The 19,324-nt window shown below is 48.6% G+C and overlaps 1 protein-coding gene across 1 annotated transcript in view; it reads left to right on the forward strand.

Moving 5' to 3' along the window:
* Nucleotides 1–828: 828 nt before the first annotated feature.
* CDHR3 (cadherin related family member 3) overlaps nucleotides 829–19,324 on the forward strand; it is a 58,324-nt gene continuing 39,828 nt past the window's right edge. The window contains 4 exon segments of the mRNA XM_059397578.1: nucleotides 829–920; nucleotides 9,934–10,136; nucleotides 14,556–14,721; nucleotides 17,647–17,744. Coding sequence (XP_059253561.1) covers nucleotides 875–920; nucleotides 9,934–10,136; nucleotides 14,556–14,721; nucleotides 17,647–17,744 — 513 coding nt within the window. The 5' untranslated portion in view covers nucleotides 829–874.

Consider the following 19,324-nt stretch of genomic DNA (forward strand, 5'->3'; position numbering starts at 1 on the left):
TCTGGCTCAGACCGACTAACTGGCCCGTGGTGATCTCTGAGTGCCAAGTACTGGTTCACTGGTGGGGTGCCCCCACTCCTGCCACCAGCCTTGGGCTCCTGGGCACCCCTCATGCAGCAGGCAGTTCTCGAGTGTGAGGAGCAGGAGGGAGGATCCAAGTCTGACTTCCTTCTGCTATGTCAGCTACTATCCACTCCCCACCTCCCTCTGTGCCGCCATTGCTCCTGCTCTGAGCAGAGGCTGGACCCCAGCCCAGCTGTGTCTTACTCACCAGGCCTAGGGTCCCGGCCTGGGGTCACATCACTCCCCACTGGGCGGAAGCCTCACTACCTCAGTCCTCTTAAAGCCACAGACTTCACTGAAGGCTAGAAGGCCGGTGGTGATGATGAGCAGGGGTCTATCACAGCTAGTCTGCCTTGAGGAGGGGTCTGGTCCCAACTCTGAGCCCTGCTCCTTAAATCAGGGCAGCAGAAAAATTCCCACACAGCCCTGGCCTCTGGGAACGACAAGACGCCTGGCTCCAGGGCGGTGGGGACCATCGCGGACATAGATGCTTACGTCTTTTACCACCATCTCCGGGCCTCTGCTTTCTTTGCTCTTGCGGACTTTTAAGAATGGCTCTGTGAACTCACCAGGATTGGCTGGTTGGCCTTTTGGGTACCATGAGGTCACAGAAGCGGGTAATCAAAGAACAAACAGTCCCGAGGTGTTTGGAGTCTCCCTGAGTTACCAGCAAAGCCTCTGTTTGATTTCTCACATGGCAACAAAGCCAGGAGCTGCAGATGAGTGGCATCCAGAATAAAGTCTGGGTGTTGGGCGGGACTCTGCTGCTGGATAATATACTGGAAGGGCCTACAGACGTGAACTTTCCAAGATGCAGGGAGCAGTTTTTCTCCTGGGTCTCCTGGGGGCCATGTCAGGTAGGGACGCCATGTTGCCACCTCCCTCGGTCTAGTTACTGTCACTGAGTGATAACGTCCCCAAAGAGGAAATGGCCTCTGGGCGGTCTTCTTCAACAGTGGGCTCATCGGCACTGGTGAATGAGATGATGCGGCAACAGGGAGCTCTCGGAGGCTGGGGTGGGGCTGCCCTGGGGAAGAGGCGCGCCGAACGAAGCCACAGTCTAGTCTCTGGTCTCGCAGACTTCGCTTTTTCTCCTTGCCTGCTGGCCTGTGCCAGACGTCCTTCCAAGATGTAAGGTTGGGAAAAGGAGTTTCACAGCAGAGCTTTGTGTGTATGTCAAGCCAGTCTTTGTGGAGACTCTGGCTTTTCTCTGGAGCCTTCTGGAGGCAACCGGAAGTTGGCAAGTATCTTATGGGAAAACCGAGGTATCAAGGGGCTCTTGTCTCAGTCTTGAGCAAAGAAAACATCTTCTGATTGAAGAACTGGATTCACGCTAGAGCGTCTTGTACTCCCACTTCCTTATTCAAGAGTTTGGAGAATCTGGGGTGATCCTTTTAATGTCGTCAGGTTGGATTATGGAAATTGAGCTTTTTAAATTCAATCTTATTTTTGAATAGGTAGTATATGCATAATGTATGGAATTCAATCATGCTAAATTTTCAGATTAGTTTGGGGTAATTTACATATTTGATGAGTTATATAGTAACACACTTGGAAGAGGTACATGGTAAATGCTTAGTAAATGTTAGTGATTATTACGTAGGATGTTGAGCCTTCCTGTTTGACAGTTCTAGATACTTGTTCAAGTCTTTGTTTTCCTCTGGAGTAGTTTAAGATTTCCTTCACAGAGATCTTGCACATTCTGATTACATTTATTTCTAGTTCTTTCTTCGATTTTTTTCTTTTTCCATATTTGTGAATAATATCTTTTCTTCCCTTATCTGTTTTCATTGATTATCATACAATGGATGAATGCCTTCTAATGCCTTTTCTTATTATTTGTCATGGTTTTCCAGGTGACTTTCATGCATTTCCCACGTTTGAAAAATAATCAACATTTATACTTCTCCTTGCCTATTTTTCTGTCTTGTATTTCTTTCTCTTATCTAACTACCAGGCCCATACTTTCAGGCTGTTGTTGAATAATGATAAGAATGTACACTTTTGTCTTATTCTCCATTAAGAATGATGTCAACCTTTGGTGTGAAACAGAAATGGTTTATATGTTAAGGAGATACTTTTTTTTTTTTTCCAGGTATTTATTTTTGAATCACAGTGGATTTTCAAATCAAATGTTTTTTCCAGATTTATGGAAATAACCACTTAATTTTCCCCTTTGATCTGTTTATAACATAAGTAAATGACTGGGTCTCTTAATACTGAACCCTCTTTAATCTTGGGCTTCTCTTCCCGGCAGAGGGCAAGAGGAGCTGGGGATGTGATGCCGCGTCTCAAGTAGCTCAGACTCTCCCTTGAAGCAAACACTTGAGACTTTCCCGGAATTATAGGCTTTTTGGACCATGATCATTTGAGTTAAGAGGTGACATTTGTCGCCACTGGGGGAAGAGTGAGGTTAGGAAGAACCCAGTGTCTCAGGCTGAACATTATCATTTGGAACTTAATCATCAGACGTGTGTGTGAAAGGGACAGATCACAAAGGTTTGCAAGCATATCTGAAATTCCTTGTCAAAACCACACTCACATCCCTCCGTCTCCAAAAGACCATGCACTGTACCCTGCTTTTGCTTCCATGGGGACAAATCCTGGTTTGTTGAAGGTCTGCTGTGATGCAGATTGTTTCCCTCTCACCTTTTTTTTGTGAGTCTGGGAACATGATTCTCATCCTGGCTCTCCAACACCAGAGTCCCATGGCATGAAGGGGAGGGGCAGGCAGCCACACTGGTAGCTGCCTTAAGGCTGTTGGAAGCAGGCATCACCATAATAATCTCAAACAAACTAACATGCTCCAGTGTCCTCTTTCCTCTCATTTGCTCTAAGTCCTCTACACCCCTCAACAACCAAGTCAAGCCCCACCTCCTCCATGGAGCCTTCCAGGATTGCCCCAACTCTCGGTGGGTAGTCTTCCCACCCCACCCTTGGCGCTCCTCTTGCCTATACGTGGAATGTATGCCAAGGTTTGGTTACAGCGCCCAACACAGAATAAGTGCTCAAGAACAGGCAGCATGGTTTATAGAATTCATCTGTCACGTTTCACGAGGAGAATGTGGGCCCCACAGTCACAGGTTTTGCTTCTCGTGTTGCTCTGTGGTCCCCTCATTCCACACATATATATGGGACCCAATAAATATTTGCTGGTTTCATTGATCATCGTCCCTTTTGGGGTCTTTTTTTTTTTTTTTCATATTTATTGAGACCCCTCCAAATGCAGAAATTTACATCTCATGTCGGCATTTAAATTAGCTTCTGTCCTTCCTACCTCCTACGAAGATGAGAGAAATGAAACCATTTCTCTTCAGGACTTTGCGGATGCTGCAGTGTCCCATTCCCCCCATGGCTTACACGGGAAGGCCCCAGGAGAACATAAACTAGACAAACCCCCCCAAGCACAGTGGTAGGAGAGTTGGGTTAAAACAATCTTCTGGTTCCATCGGTTCTGAAGGAGCAAGCATCATTCGCGAAGCTGGAGGACTTAGTGAGGACCCCTCGCTGTGTTTAAATCCACCACATCCTGAAGTTGTCTACATTGTTGGGAAAGTTCCTCCAGGGAACTAACTTTTGTATCATTCTGTTGGAAATAAAAAAATGCCAGGGTGTTTAATGAGAGAAGGGTTCCCCAGTACCTAGAACATCCATGTGAGCCCCAGAAAGGTACAGACCTCATTGGTTTGAGTTTTCCTAGCCGAGCACCGGGTAGGAGGCTAACTCGTGTCTCTGTAGGAAGAACTCCTTCCCCAAGCCTGCCATCGCGCCTGGCCGCCTGCGAGGCAATGTTGGGAGATCAAAAAGAGGCCCAAGACTCAGTGTCTCAGGCTCTTTGAGGAGCTAGGAGCAACCCTTCCTTATCCAGATTCCCCTCATTTGAAAAGTCAGGAAGATGGAGTCCATCTCCAGAAAATCTTGTTGGCTGATTAATACTGTACTGGGAGTGAGGGTGGGGGTCCAGTGAACATTGCAAAAGGTTTCTACTTTTCCTATGATGTCACTTTTCCTGCTCAGAGTTGACATCAGAAGGACAAAAGGTGTCCCTCTTCTCGGCTTTCCTCCCACGCCCTTTCTGAGGCAATCTGGCTGTCTTCCCCTCTCCAGCTCCAAGGCAGACTACTGCACCAAGACAAACACATCTTTCTCCTGCTACTTGTGACCCAGGGTAACATACAGAATCGCAAGTAGAGTCACTGCCTTCCCTTCTGCGTCCTCCTATGAGCTCCCCGCCATTAGCCTTGCCTGGCATGGATCGGTCCTCCCAAAGGACGCAGGTGAGCGTCCCATCCGGGGATGTAGGTATCATGTAAACTAAAAGTAGGAGAAGGCACTGCAAGTAATGAAACCACATTCTATAATGTTTTATGGTTTATCGAGTATATGCGTGTTCAGGGTATGGTATCTATGCTGGGAGAGTGAATTCTAGCGGCCCGGAACTAGCCTGAGTTGCTTTGCTAAAATAAAGTTCCTGACCAGAACGGACTTAGGGTCAAGGCCAGAAGCACGCTGATGAACAGTGCTGCTTTGGAGCCCTGGGTCCAGGGAGTTTTGCCACGGTTTATAGGGGCTTGTAAGCTTGTTCGTGGATAACGGTGAGATTGATGATTTGCACCTGGCTTGGAAGGCTCTGCTGCTGAGGCCGGTTACGTAACGAGATGGTGCTTACATGACCAGCAGAATATAAAAATGTCCAGCCGAGATTCTATTTTGGGCTCCCTGGTTTCGAGGCTACATCGATGGTTTCTGATCTGAGCGAGCGCGTTCTGTTATGGCCCCGAAAGAAAAGACGATGATGGAGGCTGGTGGCCTCTTCAGTCCCAAGGTCCTAGGAGGCAGCCCTCAGCTGTGGGGCATACGAACCCGCCTCCTTTCTCTGTAATAAACTGTAGACGTGTATGCTTTCCCTTCGGGTCCTAGGTGCCTTCTTGAGCAGTTAAGCTCTGTTTCATGGGCACTGGTGGTGTGGCACCACAGCCCTGAGGGACAGAGCTGACAGAGGGCCCCAGAGAAGTTAAAGGACCAGCCTAAGGTCACACAGTCAAGCGGTGGCAGAGTCCACCTTAAAGCAAGAGCTCTAGTTGCCAGTCCTGTGCTCTTTTCCCAACACTCCCCGATCTCTCTCACTACCATTTTCAGTAGTTCCTGGAGAGAATGAAAAGGACTTTATGGAGCGACAGTGTTGGGCAAGGACTGCTCTGTGTATTGAAGTCACACTGTAAGAGCCGCTGCGGCCCTGGGTGGGGGAGAGGGCGACAGCACCCATGTTTCCTAAACCCCACCACCGCTTTAGTGTCAGAGGTCCCGGCTGGCTGGCTTCTGCTCCCACAACTGAGGCTGTGGAGGCCTTGTGCGTCCATTTCTGGCAAGGTGATGATTTTGCTCATTTGGAAACAAGTGAACACGTCACGTCCCCAGATCTCTACAGCAAGGAAGACATTTCAGTGGGCTCAGTGACTGATAATAAATCTTCTGTGTGCTCTTTCTTTTTCAAAGTGTACGCTTCAAGCAATTCTAATTTGATCCTTAATTAAGATGCATGTGTAAGTCAAATTCCATTAAAGCCTCCTTCTTGGTCTCCAGCCCTCAGACCACCGGAGAAATTTCGGAAGACCAGCCTTGGAAGGCAAGTGTGTGTAGTGTCTCAGAGCCATTCCCTGGCTTCTAACCTTCCGTCTGCCCCTGATCAGCTGAGTACCTTTGGGCACATTCCTTAAACCGATTATATAATGAATGGTTTGAGCATTTGGTGAGTTTTGTGTCTTATTAAATGCTCTATTTTGGGGGCATGGACCCTAGGCACCAGTTGTTATTATTACTATGGCTATTAATGCTGCTCCTACTACTTTTTGTAATAACCAAAGGGCTGGAGGAGCTTGTTGTTGACCTAAGAATCAGGAGATCTCAGCTTGACCACCTTTCTTACCAGTGTCTTTGGAGGATCTGCCACGAAGTCTTCAGGATTTGGTGGCATGCCCTGGCGCATGTGGCCTTGCCCTGGGAATGGACGCCACAGGCTGAAGCACAGAATATCTCCAGCAAGAATGTGAGCAGAGGGCTGCACAGGTGGCTCAGTCGGCTAAGCGTCCAACTCTTGATCTCAGCTCAGGCCTTGATCTCAGTGTTGTAAGTTCAAGCCCCCAAGCCTACTTAAAAAACAAAACAGAAAAAAAGAGTGAGAGAGAAAAGAATGTCAAAAGAAAGGACATATCCAAGGATACAGCCGGGCTTTAATCATTACATGAAACAGGCAGTCCCCAACACAAAGTGCTTGAAGGGCACAAATAGACCCACTCCTGCCCTCAACATATCTCTCTCATTCTGCCACACACAAAAAAAAAAAAAAAAAAAAAAAAATGGCCATTGATGAAGGACTATGGAAAGGTCCATAATGTATGGATCCATGCAAAGAGCCCGTCCTTGGAGTCAGATGCCTTGGATGGGAAGGTTGCTTCTTTCACGGAATTAGTTTCCAGAAACCAGGGCTTATCGAAGTTAAAATGAACACAAGATTGATAAACACACTCTGAGCAGAGCAAACTAGAAGCGATTGGCACGGGATATTTGAAGAGCACAGTGTATCTAGCCTTCTCAGTTCATTGAAGGAGATGCAGCCAGGCTGGTGGCCATGGCTCAGGGCAAGGCTGCGGAAAGCCTCTCACCAAGCCCCCTCCCCCCACCAAGCCCATGTCAAGCTGATACTGCAGAACGATCCCTTATCTTGTTCCCCCAGACAGCCTCCCCCAGATTGCATCAGCATGACCAAACATCTGGGTGGAGGGGCCAATGTCGTACCAGACCCCGGCACCATCTGGCTACCATGTCACCGGGTCGTAGAATAACCACGAAGCATAATGTGTGTGTGGTCACCTGACAGGCATGCAACAGACTGTCTGTAGTAGGTATGTGCCACCTGTTAGCAGGAAGCCCCGGATGCTGTGAGCCAGGCCTCCCATGGCCCCTCGCTGTGCCACCTCAGGCACGTGGAAGGGTGACAGTGACACTTGCACCACGGGCTTGTGTTGAGAACAGCTGAGATTAGGCAGCAGAGCTGCACAAAGCCTGGCAAATAGGTGCTCAGTAAAGGCAAGTGGTTACTTGTTTGGGTCCGTTCATCTGGGCTGGGCACATACCTAACCGCAGGCGATTCTTGAGAAAAACCCAGTGAGCGATATCTTTGTTTAAATATGAGCAGAGTCTTCCTTCCTCCTTGATGGGAGGGGCCCGAGTCACTGGGGTGAGTGGGAGGGGACAAGAGAAGGTGGGGATTTCCTTGAAATTACCAACCTTCCACTTTGCTTGTGACCATCCCTGTCTTGCTGAACAGAGAGGAAACAGCATGGTGAACAGTTCAGGGTGCCTGGTGACTTCCGGCCGCCGGATGAGAGGGCGTTGAGGGAATGATGTCTAAAAAAAACCCAAGCACCAAAAGCAACTGATTAATTTGCTCATTTAAGGAAACTATTTTGGGGGTGGGGCACCTGGGTGGCTCAGTGGGTTAAAGCCTCTGCCTTCAGCTCGGGTCATGATTCCAGGGTCCTGGGATTGAGCCCTGCATCGGGCTCTCTGCTCAGCAGGGGGCCTGCTTCCCCCCTCTCTTCCTGCCTGCCTCTCTACCTACTTGTGATCTCTATCAAATGAATAAATAAAATCTTAAAAAAAAAAACTATTTGGGGGAACTTCTTTCTTTCTTTCTTTCTTTCTTTTTTTGCCTAGAAATAGCTTATTATTTGGCTCCCAATTTTTACCACGAGAATGCTATAATATTAAAGTCAATTTTAATAGATTTAAAAAAAAAATCTATTCCCATCAATGTCACCCTAAAACTCAGTTGCTTTGTTATTTCTGAGCCCTTGCTCTGTGTCCACAAAACTGGAACATTCGGGGAGCAAAAATAACTTATGCATAATGAACTTTAGTCTCTAAACTAAAATGATTTTAGATTTTTTTGAAAGCTTGTACCAATGTGTTTGTATTTCAACTTTTCCTACATGGCCATCTACTTCTCTGCATCCTTTCCCCCAAGTCTGAATAAAAACATTCTCTGACAAAAGCTAGCACTTCCTCGTGGCTCATTTGTTCCCAGAAGTTCTATGCTTTTTGGTAGGACAGATCCTTTTCCTGTCCCCAGAACCTTCCTCTCATTCCAAGTGGCTTGTCCCCAAGGGCTAATGGGGGCCAAGATCAGGAAGCTGGCTTTACTCTTAAAGTAGGGCTTCAGGATAAATTTTGGTTTTTTACTTATTATTATTCAGCTCTGTTTTCTTATCTGCAAAATGGTGCCACTAATACTCATTTCTGAGAGGATTGTTTTGGGGAGTAAGTGAGAGAAAGGATTTTACATTGTGTGCTTACTTGGAACAATGGATAAATGTGGGTTTTGTTGTTGTTGTTGTTGTTTGTTTTGTTTTTGTTTTTGTTTTTTTTAGAGAGAGAGAGAGAGAGAGTGAGCACAGGCAGACAGAGTGGGCAGAGGGAGAAGCGGGCTCCCTACGGAACAAGGAGTCCTATATGGGACTTGATCCTAGGATGCTGGGATCATGACCTGAGCCGAAGGCAGCTGCTTAACGAACTGAGCCACCCAGGTGTCCAGATAAATGGTTTTTTGACTTTGACTTTCTAGAGTGGCCATAATAAACCACACACTGGCTGGCTGTGAGCAACAGGAATGTGTTCTCTCATAGTTCAGGAGATCCGAGGTCTGACGTCAAGGTGCTCGCAGGATTGGTTCCTTCTAGAAACTCTGAGGGGGATCTGTTCTCCATGGACTTCCTAGCTTTCAGTGGTTGCTTGCTGGTCCTTGTTTTCTAGCTGCATCAGTCCATCTTCTGTCTCTATCATAACATGGCTTTCTGCCTCCTGTGTGTGTCTTGGTGCCCTGTCCTCCTCTTAGAAGGATGCCATTTAGTGGGTTAGGGCCCACCCCGATCCAGAATGGCTGCCTCTTAACCAATTCGTTTGCAAAGACTCTATTTCCCAATAAGGAAGATTCGGAGATTCTGAGTGAACATGGATTTTATTTTTGGAGGGGGGACACTTTTCACACACACATACCCCCTCCTGAGAGTAACCATCACTATGGAAACATGAAAGAACAGGACCTGGCACTCTCTTCCATACCTGCAAAATCTTGCAGAGAATCAAGGAGACTGAAGAACATCCCAAGGCTTTCCTGGAAGAAACATCCTTTCTCTTAGATTGTAAAACTCTGGCTGAGACATAGCCCAAGGCAACATGCATGCCTTCCCCGAGTCTCTCATTTCCTTCCCTGTGAAATGGGAGTTAATCTGTCAATCAAGATGTACTGATGGGTCTTCAGCATCATGACAACCACCCCTCAAACCTAGAATGACAAACAATTGTCCTTGAGATTAGTTATGGATGCGGGGAGGTCTACCATGATTTTAGAGCTTGGCGGTCATGCACACTCAGTTTTGATGACCTCTGAATCAGACGCTGACACAGACAAGAAAAGAAACTCCCATAAACTCCCCGGCCCTTGTAAGACGGTGTGTCATGGCTGGCCTTGGTCGTCCAGGGGGAGGTCTGCCCCCTGAGGCATCACGTTCCTCTTTCCCAAGCTCTTCACAAAGGCTGTGAGAAAAGAGAAGGGACGCAGGCAGACGAGGAAAGCAGCAGCTTTCTTTACAGAATGACAGAAGCAGATTTCATGGTTGTTTGGTGGTGGTCATTTTCTTGCTTCCTAAAAGATCTTGTATTTCCATTTCCAGTCCTTGGCAAGAGTGTCTGCTCTTGGGGAGTGACCAGGTTCCATCAATGCCCCGGGCTACGGGTTGAAGCCACAGACCAAGCTGTTCCCAGCACAAGGCTTTGCATTCATGCCATTTTGCATCCTTTTTAAACCCACAGGGAGAGAAGCACTACATCTTGTCCACTTGCCAGCTACAAGCACCGTGGCTGAAAATTCTCCACCTGAGACGCCAGTGCACAAGTTTTCTGTGAACTTATCAGCCTCGCTGTCTCCTGTGATCCCAGGGTGGCCCCTGATCATCAACACGAGCCCCCTCACTGAGGCCTTCAAAGTGAACTGGCTGTCAGGCACCGACTTTGAGGCAAGCACATGGCCCTGGGGGAGTTGTCCACAGAGATGGGTCCTGAAGATGAGGATGGATGGATTCTAGATGGTGGACCCGTTCCTTCTCTTTCCCGGGCTCACTCCCTCCTCTACTAGGACCCAGAAGGCCCGTCTGGGGCATCCAAGATTTCTCTTTGAGAGAGGCCCCTAAATACTTTGGACCTTCTTTCTGCACTTAATCCAGTGTGATAGGCAATATGCTCAAATTATTACAAATTGTTACAAATAAAAGTCCTGTTTCTCATGGCCATCTGCCCTCACGAGACGTCATCTGTTAGGCGTGTGCAGACTATCTAAATCCTTTGGGGGGCATAGCGTGGGGATTCATCTCCTCCAAAGCCAGGCCCTGATGAACTTATGTCTGTTGATTCTGCTTTTCTCGTATTCTGTGATGTGTCCAGAAGGAAATCTATGAGGAAACTTATTTAATATGGAAGAACACACCCTTCATAAAAATACAAGCCTGAAAGCCCAGCTGTGCTGTGTGAATGTTTCCTCTTGGATATTTCAGACCCCGTCATTCACATTCAGGAGCTGTTACACTCTGCTCTCTTTCCTAGTTTGTCATTTAAGTCTTTTCCAAAGTCGACGCTCCTCCTTAGGTAGGACAAATCTATCTGCGTGTTTTCTCTTGGTACTTTGGGAGGCCTTTCCAGGGACGCCTTTAGGATCCTGATGTCTGAACCCCTCGCCCCCAATCCCTGCCCTTCCCTCCATCCGCTTAGAGACCACTGGCGGTTATCATGAGCCCTGACATGAGTCCTCCCTGCCATTTCCCTGGGGAACTGGTGGGACCCTGTGGGCTCAGCCTGCTTGGTCGAGTCTTGGTTGCCTCCTTGAGGTTAGGTGTTCCTAAACACAGCTGATCATGAGAGTCCCGAGGGGAGCTCTTAAAAAGTGTGCATGTCTGGACCCCAGAGCAGACCTGGAGAACCTGCAGACAGAGCTCAGGAAGACAGTACTCTCAGCACCCCGGGGAGGGAGGGGCAGGTTCTTCGGTGCATAAGGAGTGCACATTCAGCATCCGGTGTAGAGGCCCCGGCCCCAGAGGCTCATTCTGTGACTCATCTCCCCTCTCTCCCTGGCCCTGGACATCTGGCTCATCTTCCACAGCTGCTGCACACCTGGTCCTAGAAGCCCCGCCCATGGCTTGCACGCGTGTGGCATGGCGTATATGCTGGACACCGTGGCGCACGCTTCACGTGTGTTTCCTCTTGTAATATCCAAACAAGCTGATAACTTTATTGCTGTTCCTATTCCCTTTTCACACGTGGAGGAAACTGAAGCAAAATTCATTAAATAACTGCCCCGGGTGGCACAGCGCTTCGGGGGCGGAGCTGAACCTGGAGCCCGGGCAGTCTGACTTCAGACCTCTGCCTATTTTTGGAAATGATATAATTCGTACAGCATGCAACTCGCCCATTGAAAATGTACAATTTGGTGGTTTTTACTGCATTCACAGACCATCACCACCATCTAGTTTTATTTTTTTTTAAGATTTTATTTATTAATTTGACTGAAAGATCACAAGTAGGCAGAGAGGCAGGAAGAGAGATGGGGAAGCAGGCTCCCTGCTGAGCAGAGAGCGGGATCCCAGGACCCTGGGATCATGACCTGAGCAGAAGGCAGAGGCTTAACCCACTGAGCCACCCAGGTGCCCCATCACCACCATCTAGCTTTAGAATGCTTATCCTGTTTCTCCCAGTCCCTGTACCCCCGGATCTCCTTTCTGCCTTATGGATTTGGCTATCTTGGATGTCATCTATGAATGGATTCATATTGTATGTGGTTGTTAGTGACTGGCTAGTTTCCTTTTAGCCTGGGTCAGCTCTTCCTTCCTTTTCATGGCTGAGTCATATTCCTCCGTAAGGATAGACCACAGTTTGATTATCTTTTCACAGCATTGGGGTGGTTCTCCCTTGAGAACTCTCACCCTTAGGCTCTAGGAGTCTATTGCCTTTGATGGTGATGATGGCAACTGTGCAGCGGTCCCACCGCGTGTTCTCTGGATTATGTAACCTCTGTTTATGACCCCAGTTATGTTTAACTGGGGCAAGGAGTATTTGCCTGATTATAATCACATGGAAACATAATCCAGTAGTGACCTCTGGATTGTCACTACTGACACTGACGTTACCACCATTGCAAAGGATTTATTTCTATTTTCAAACTAAGATCACAGAGAGATGGCAGGGTTGGCTGGTGTGTCCAAGATCACGTAACCATAACAGATGAAATACTTAACTCAGGTCTTCTGATGGCCAATCCTAGGTTCTTTCTTCCATGTTGCCCTGCGCTTCTGTTGCTGGTTGGTGAGCTCCCCCTGTCAGGTAAAAGGACCCATCCTTTCCAAGTTTGATATGATTCCAAAAGGGTTGACAATCAAGGAAGAATTCCATCCTGTGTCTGACCTCTAGAAATGGTGACTTTCTTAGCACCTCAACTGATGTTGGCTCTAGTGTCCAGTGTATTGTCCTAGGCCTGGTGCCCTCCTGGGTGCTATGTCAGTAACTAGGAAGGGCCACACGTTACTGGGTCCCAAAGCAATGACTGCTTCTCCCCAGAAATCACCCAACAGCATCAACTATCTCCGCCCCCACAAGAAAGATCCTATTCTCCAACCCAAAATGCTCACAAGAGTTGCTTCTGTGGCCTAAAGAATGGGTCAGTGCCATCCCCGTGGTGGAACTTGACTCTCCCATGGGCCAACTTGACATTCTGCAGGAGAAGGCTAGCGACAAGGTTTTTGGGTCTCTGGCCCAGAGGTCTGGTCACTGTTGGCCTTGGGACTCTGTTGTACTAGGCTTTCTGAGGGTGACCTCTGACTCATGCCAAGAGCCAGTCCTCTCTGCTTTTAAACACAGCTGCTGGGACGTCTGGGGGTACAGGGAAGGTAAGGAGGGTTAATAATAGTGAGACTAATGATAACAACTCTTATTTATGGTGCTTTGACTATATACAAGGAATTCCCCCCTAAACATTTTGGGAATTCATTTATTTAATCCCCATAATAGCCCCACAACACAGTGTACTACTATTATGTACACGTTAGGGGGTGGGGGGGAATCTGAGGCACAGAGAGGTCTCGCCTGTCACACGTCAAGCATGGAGACAGGTCATCTCTAGGTATGTGGGTCCCAGGCTGTCCCTGCTCACAGGTAGAGATGAGACTACATCATTTCCTCTCTCAACCCTCCTCTACACTTTTCTCCCTCCGCCGCATGCACTCATTCCATCTGTGGTTGTCTTCTCTCAACCAATCGAGATCATGCACAGCCTCTTCCATGAAGTCTTCCTTGACTACACAGAGCTCACAATGAACTTTGCACCTGTATCCTGATCTAGCGTTTTGTTATAATCCCCTGTGTTACGCTTCAGCTGTTTTACTGGGGCAAGGAGTATTTGCCTAATTATAATCACATGGAAACAAAATCAGGGAAAGGTAAAGGACTTTCTCAAGGTCATACCCATCAGGTCACACTGTCAGTCATGACAGTGAGATGGGAGCTAAGTGCTCACCTAACGACAGGAGAATGAACACCTGCCTGGCCCCAGGCGTTTTAGTAAACAAAAATCTCCATAAGCACAATTAAGACATTTATGAAATTTAGTCCTTGAGGTTCCAAAAGGCCCGGGGCTCCCCGTGGTCTAAGCTGGTGGCAGGAGCATGCTTGTAGGTCTGAGAGGTCACAAGTTGGCCTCCGGCTGGCCTCAGGAGGACCCTTACATTGTGGACCAGCTGGGTTCCTGCTGATGATTCCGGTGATATTTCTCTGGCCCTCGTTCTTGGGGTCCCTCCCATAGCTCCAAAAACACTTAGAGTGCAGGGAACACGTTTCCACCAGTGGGAGAATGTGTGGAAACGCACTAAGACCCTGAACCGGCTGTTGATGTAAGTGTATATTGTTCCTTATTTCAGCAGATGCATCCTTCCCTTGTTTATTCATGGACATGGCCTTGGGAAAATTAGTATGGGGTGCCGAGTCAAGATGTGACTTCACAACAATCCCAGGAAAGTGCAGTGGCTTATTCTTAAAGACCAGAAAGTCCAACCATCTTCAGGGTGGCTAAGGGACTCGTCTAGATGCCTACCCCACGTAGTGACTGGGTTTTAACTCCTGGCTTTCCATCGCCAGTCAATGGAACCAGGATGCCGCCTAAATATTTTTCTTTCCTCTGAAAAGCAGCTTCACGTTGCAGGAGTCCCTTTGGTAGAAATCTCAGGGGCTTAGGTTGGAAGGACGAAGGCAAAACAACCGGTTCCTCTGGTGGTGGGGGAGAGATGTTTTCCAGAATGCTGTTTGCTTCCCTCCTAGTAACATCCCTTTGCAAAATGCATGCATACGAAATAGATCTCCTTTCACCTGGTTACGAAGAATTCTGCCTTTGCTTTTAGGTTGTCACCACGGGGAAGGAACAACTAGACTTTGAAACAGGACCAAACATATTTGATTTGCAGATTTATGTTAAGGATGATGTTGGTGTCACTGACCTTCAGATCCTGACCGTCCAGGTAACAGATGTGAACGAGCCGCCTCAGTTTCAAGGCAACTTGGCTCAAGGTAAGATTCACTGGGCTGTGCCGTGCAGCCCAGACGGTGGCATCGCGGGGGGACCCTGGGGGACAGAGCAAAACAGAAAAGTAAGTAAACAAGCAGCTGTTTGCCTGGAACAGGCAGCTGCTTAATGAGCAGGGAATAAATGAAATGTCCTCCAGGACAGGACTCCCCAAAATGATGCCCAACAACGTACAAAGCCCCTCACCTCTGGTTTCTCTTGCGCCTCTTTCAGTCCTTGGTGGGGGTGGAGGGATATTAAGGCTCAGGGCCCTCGATTGGGTCATTCTGGAGGAAGCAGGGCCCAGGCATCAGAGGCTCATGTGTGGTCATTGTGTGCTGTGGCCATTGACTGACCTGTTTATTCTCCCCATGGACTGGGGTGTGCTGCAGCATGGGGACCAACATGCAGGACTGGAGCACAGGGTGACTTCCTGCATGAGCTCTCCCAGGCTCATGACTTTGACTGCCATCCATACTCACAACCTCCAGCTCTGTCAATTTCACCCAGCTTCTCCTCTGAACTCCTGACTCCAATATCTGGCCATCTTAAATCACAGCTCTGTCTGCCCTGTCTAATAGGCATCTGGGATGTTGTGAGGGGACTTTTGGAATGCCCCCAGGTCACCTAAGTGTGAGAACTGGTTGCCAGTGGAGCCAACCATGTGATTAGAAGGTCGAAACTTTCAGTCCTGCACTCTGCCTCACCCCCGCCTATGGGAAGGGGAGGAGGGCAGAGAGGGAACTCACCTGCCCATGGCCAGTGATGTCATCAGCCACACCTCTGTAATCACGTCTCCAGAAAAGCACCGAAGGGTGGGGTTTGGAGAACTTCCAGACTGGTGAGCCACCTCGCCCTTCCCGGAGAGTGGTGTGCCCAGAGAGCATGAAGGCTCTGTGCTCCTTTCCTGTCATGGTCTCTGCATCTCTTACTTCTGTCTGTTCCTGAGTTAGACCTGGTCATAATAAAACCAGTAATCTAGTAAGCAAGTAAAATATTTCCCTGAGTTTTGGGATCCCCTCTAGCAAATGCATCGAACCCAAAGACGAACTCAGATTTATAGCCCGTGGGTCAGGAGCACGGACAATAACCTGAACTTGGAATTGGCGTCTGAAGTGGGATGGGGGTGTCTCATGGGGGTGAGTTCTTGGTCTGTAGAATCTGAAGACTAGCTCTGGGTAGATAGTATCAGAATGGAGTTGAATTGTAGAACCCCCAGCTGGTGTCAGCAGATTGCTTGATGCTGTAGGAGTATCCCCTACACATTAGAACTGGTGCAAGAACACGACATTGCCCCCAAATCAAACTCTTGACTTCCACTCCACCCCTCCTTCCTACTCCCAAAACCCCGCTTCTCCTGTCTTTCCCATTTTAGCTATTAGCCACCTTCCAGTGGCTCAGGCCAGACTTCAAAGTCAGCCTTGACTCCTCTGTCTTTCACACCCAACATCAAGTCCATGAGGAAATCTTGCCACTTCCAAGTCTATGCAGTCCGACTGCCCCCGGCATCTCCATTGCCACCAACATGAGCATGTCACTAGTCATGGGTCACCCGCCTTACCGCGATGGCAATGGTGAGCTAACCGGCCTGACTGCTCTGCCCTTGTCCCCTGTCAGTCTATTTTCCGCAGACCAGCCAGAAGAATCCTGTTGAATGTCAATCAAATCAAGGCACGCCTCTGCTTCAAGCCCCGCAAGAGCTTCCCATCTCTCTCGGGATCAGAGCCAGAATTTCAAGGCCTCATCCAATCTGCCCCCTTCCACCCCCACCATGTCCTCTTCCACACATTCCCCCTCCCCCCACTGTGGCCCCCATAGCACCCTCGCCCGCATCGTCTCAGTGGCTCTTTACCGCTTCCCCTGTATCTCTACGATCCTCATCTCTTTAAGAATCTAGACTCAAGTGTTGCGAACCTTCCCCAACCACGATTTCACACAACACTCCATTCCCTGATTTTCTCCAGCACCCAGCTCAGTAACGTTCACATATTTTGCTCATTTATTTTATTGCCTGTATCGTCCCACTGCCATGCAAGCTCTGTGAGAGCGTGATTGTGCGTTGGGAGGACCGCTATGTCCCCAGCGCTTGGACAGATCGGTGTCCGGTACGGAGTGAGGACTCCGTAAACACCGTTTTAAATGCAAGTGTGAGCCATGATACAGGCGAAGGAGAGCTGGAGCTCAGCTCGAAGCCAGGTGGGGCTTGAATTTGTATGCTCTCACCTCCTTCCTCGCTGAGTCAGCCTCCTAATCCCCGCAAGCCCGTTTCCTTGTCTGTAAAGTGGAGAGAATTGCAATACCTACGTACAGGGGGTTATGACGATAAAGGAGAAAACACAAGCCCTCGGCACAGTGGCCCCAAAGAGTGAGCTGGCGTGCATGTTCTCAGCCCTCTTGCGGACGGACGGGTGCTGGGAAAGAGAGGCCAGAGCGGGGTGCGGGGACCCTTCGGGCCAGGCTGCTGGGGCCCAGTGCCGGGTTCCCCCTGGCTGCCCAGAACTCTGAAGGAGATGAAGCAATTTCTGGTCCCGTTCCTGGGCCTCCGCAGCCCTCTCCCTTACTCCTGCTGCAAGTCCTTTCAGCTGACGTGCTAAGTGCCCTTCAACAGGCAACATGGTTTTGGAGGAATTTGCCCGTGAGCATAGATCAGGAACACGGAGGAGCAGTACCAGGAGGTTCCTCCCCTAGATCACCTCTCAGTGGAGGAAACATGATCCCACCTCGTCTCCCTGCCCCCGGAGTACTTCATAAATTTCCATGAGCGGTCTGCTCAGGCCAGCCGGCGGGCTCACTCCCAGCCTTATTCCCCCTTCCCACCCCACCAAGCATGCTTGGTTCTCCTTGGCTGCATACGGCTGTCCTGGTTCTGTAATTCCTCATTGGCTTTATCTACTAAAATGTCTCTTCTTACACTTCGGGCGCTGATCTAGGTCTAGACCTCTACATACTGGAAGGAACAAACCCGGGATTCATTTACCAGGTTGAAGCCTTTGATCCGGAAGACATAAGCCGAAACATACCCCTCAGTGTAAGTCTCCTTGATAAATGAGTCGGGCTTCTCTGTGCTGCCTTTGACACGGGAGCCTGGATTCTCGGCCAGGGCTCGGGCAGTGGTGAGGGGAGGAATAGGCTGTCTACCGCCACGGCGCAGAGCACGGGGGACGTCGGAATGGGTAAGGGAGCTCTGGCTGTAGACATGCCAGATCAGACTCCATGAACTTCCCATTTCTTCATCTATAAAATGGAAGCATAAAAGGACCTACAGACCGGGGATTTTAAGTATGAGATAATGCACGTAAAGCCACTTAGCACAGGGTTAGGCATACTGAAATTGCTCAGTATTTTTATTTCTAAGGTGCTAAAAATCCAGCTGTATTCTTTTAAAAGTAAGCAAAAAATGCGTACCCCAAAGACTGGCATTAACACTTCCTTTTCCAGAGGTGATGTCAAGCTGCTTGGAGCTGAGTTAGAAAGTAAAAAATAAAAAAGTTAAAAGAGAATCCCAGAAATTCCGAATAAGAGGGAGGAAACCCCACAGGGGAAGTTGGAAACTGGGTCCCGGAACTTTCCCTCACGTTTCATTCGGGACAGCTGATCACTCTTCTTCCTAAATCCATTTCCTTCATGCAGTTATCAGTGGAGCTCTTGTAAACACCAACCCTCAGGCGAAGGAGGCTGTCAGCTTGTCCCTGGGCCAGGACGCTTGGCTCCTAGCTCTGTCCCCTCAAACGGTCCATGCACCCTGCTGCTGGGGAGTCCAGGCTGGAGAAAAAGAAAAAGAAAAGCAAAAACAAAGCTCACACCAGCCAGGCAACTAACCTTGGAGCAGGCATCACTCCTGCAAAGCCCGCCTTACGGAGAAGGGCATATTTGAAATACGACACTCAGGGAATGGGTAACGCCGGGAGGCTGTTTCTGCTGTTGGAGGCTTGATTTGCAGCTTCAAAGGGGCTACTTTTTCTAACAGGAGGACGTGAGCCTTGGAAATAACCTCCAGGACCCGTATAATACGGTCTACAGGGTCTGAAACAGAGCTGTTTTCAAATTAGCAGACACATTTTGAGTTAGGGAATAGTCTGTTCTTATTAGAAGATGACTCTTCTGTCCCCAAAATGGTTTATTCAAGGTTCTATTTGCATGAGTAAGTGGAATAGGCAAACACTTAATGGGTCCCTACTGTATGCTAAGAACAATACGAGGTGCTTTAAATGCAAACTTACGAATAACATCCTTATTATATCAGTTATAAGTATGCTTGTCTGAAAATAACAGAAAACCACAGTGGCAGAGGTGGGATTTTTTACCCCTCCCATTACAAGAAGTGCAGAGGAGGGCAGGCAGTGCAGGGCTGGTTTTGTCTTCTTTTTGTTCACCTCATGATCACAACATGGCTGCGACACCTCCAGGCTTTAAGTTCCAGGCAGGAAGAAGAAGAAGAAGAAGAAGAAGAAGAAGAAGGAGAAGGAGAAGGAGAAGGAGAAGGAGAAGGAGAAGGAGAAGGAGAAGGAGAAGGAGAAGGAGAAGGAGAAGGAGAAGGAGAAGGAGAAGGAGAAGGAGAAGGAGAAGGAGAAGGAGAAGGAGAAGGAGAAGGAGAAGGAGAAGGAGAAG

Source organism: Mustela nigripes, chromosome 4 (assembly GCF_022355385.1).
Source record: "Mustela nigripes isolate SB6536 chromosome 4, MUSNIG.SB6536, whole genome shotgun sequence".
In the NCBI taxonomy this organism is placed as follows: Eukaryota; Metazoa; Chordata; class Mammalia; order Carnivora; family Mustelidae; genus Mustela; species Mustela nigripes.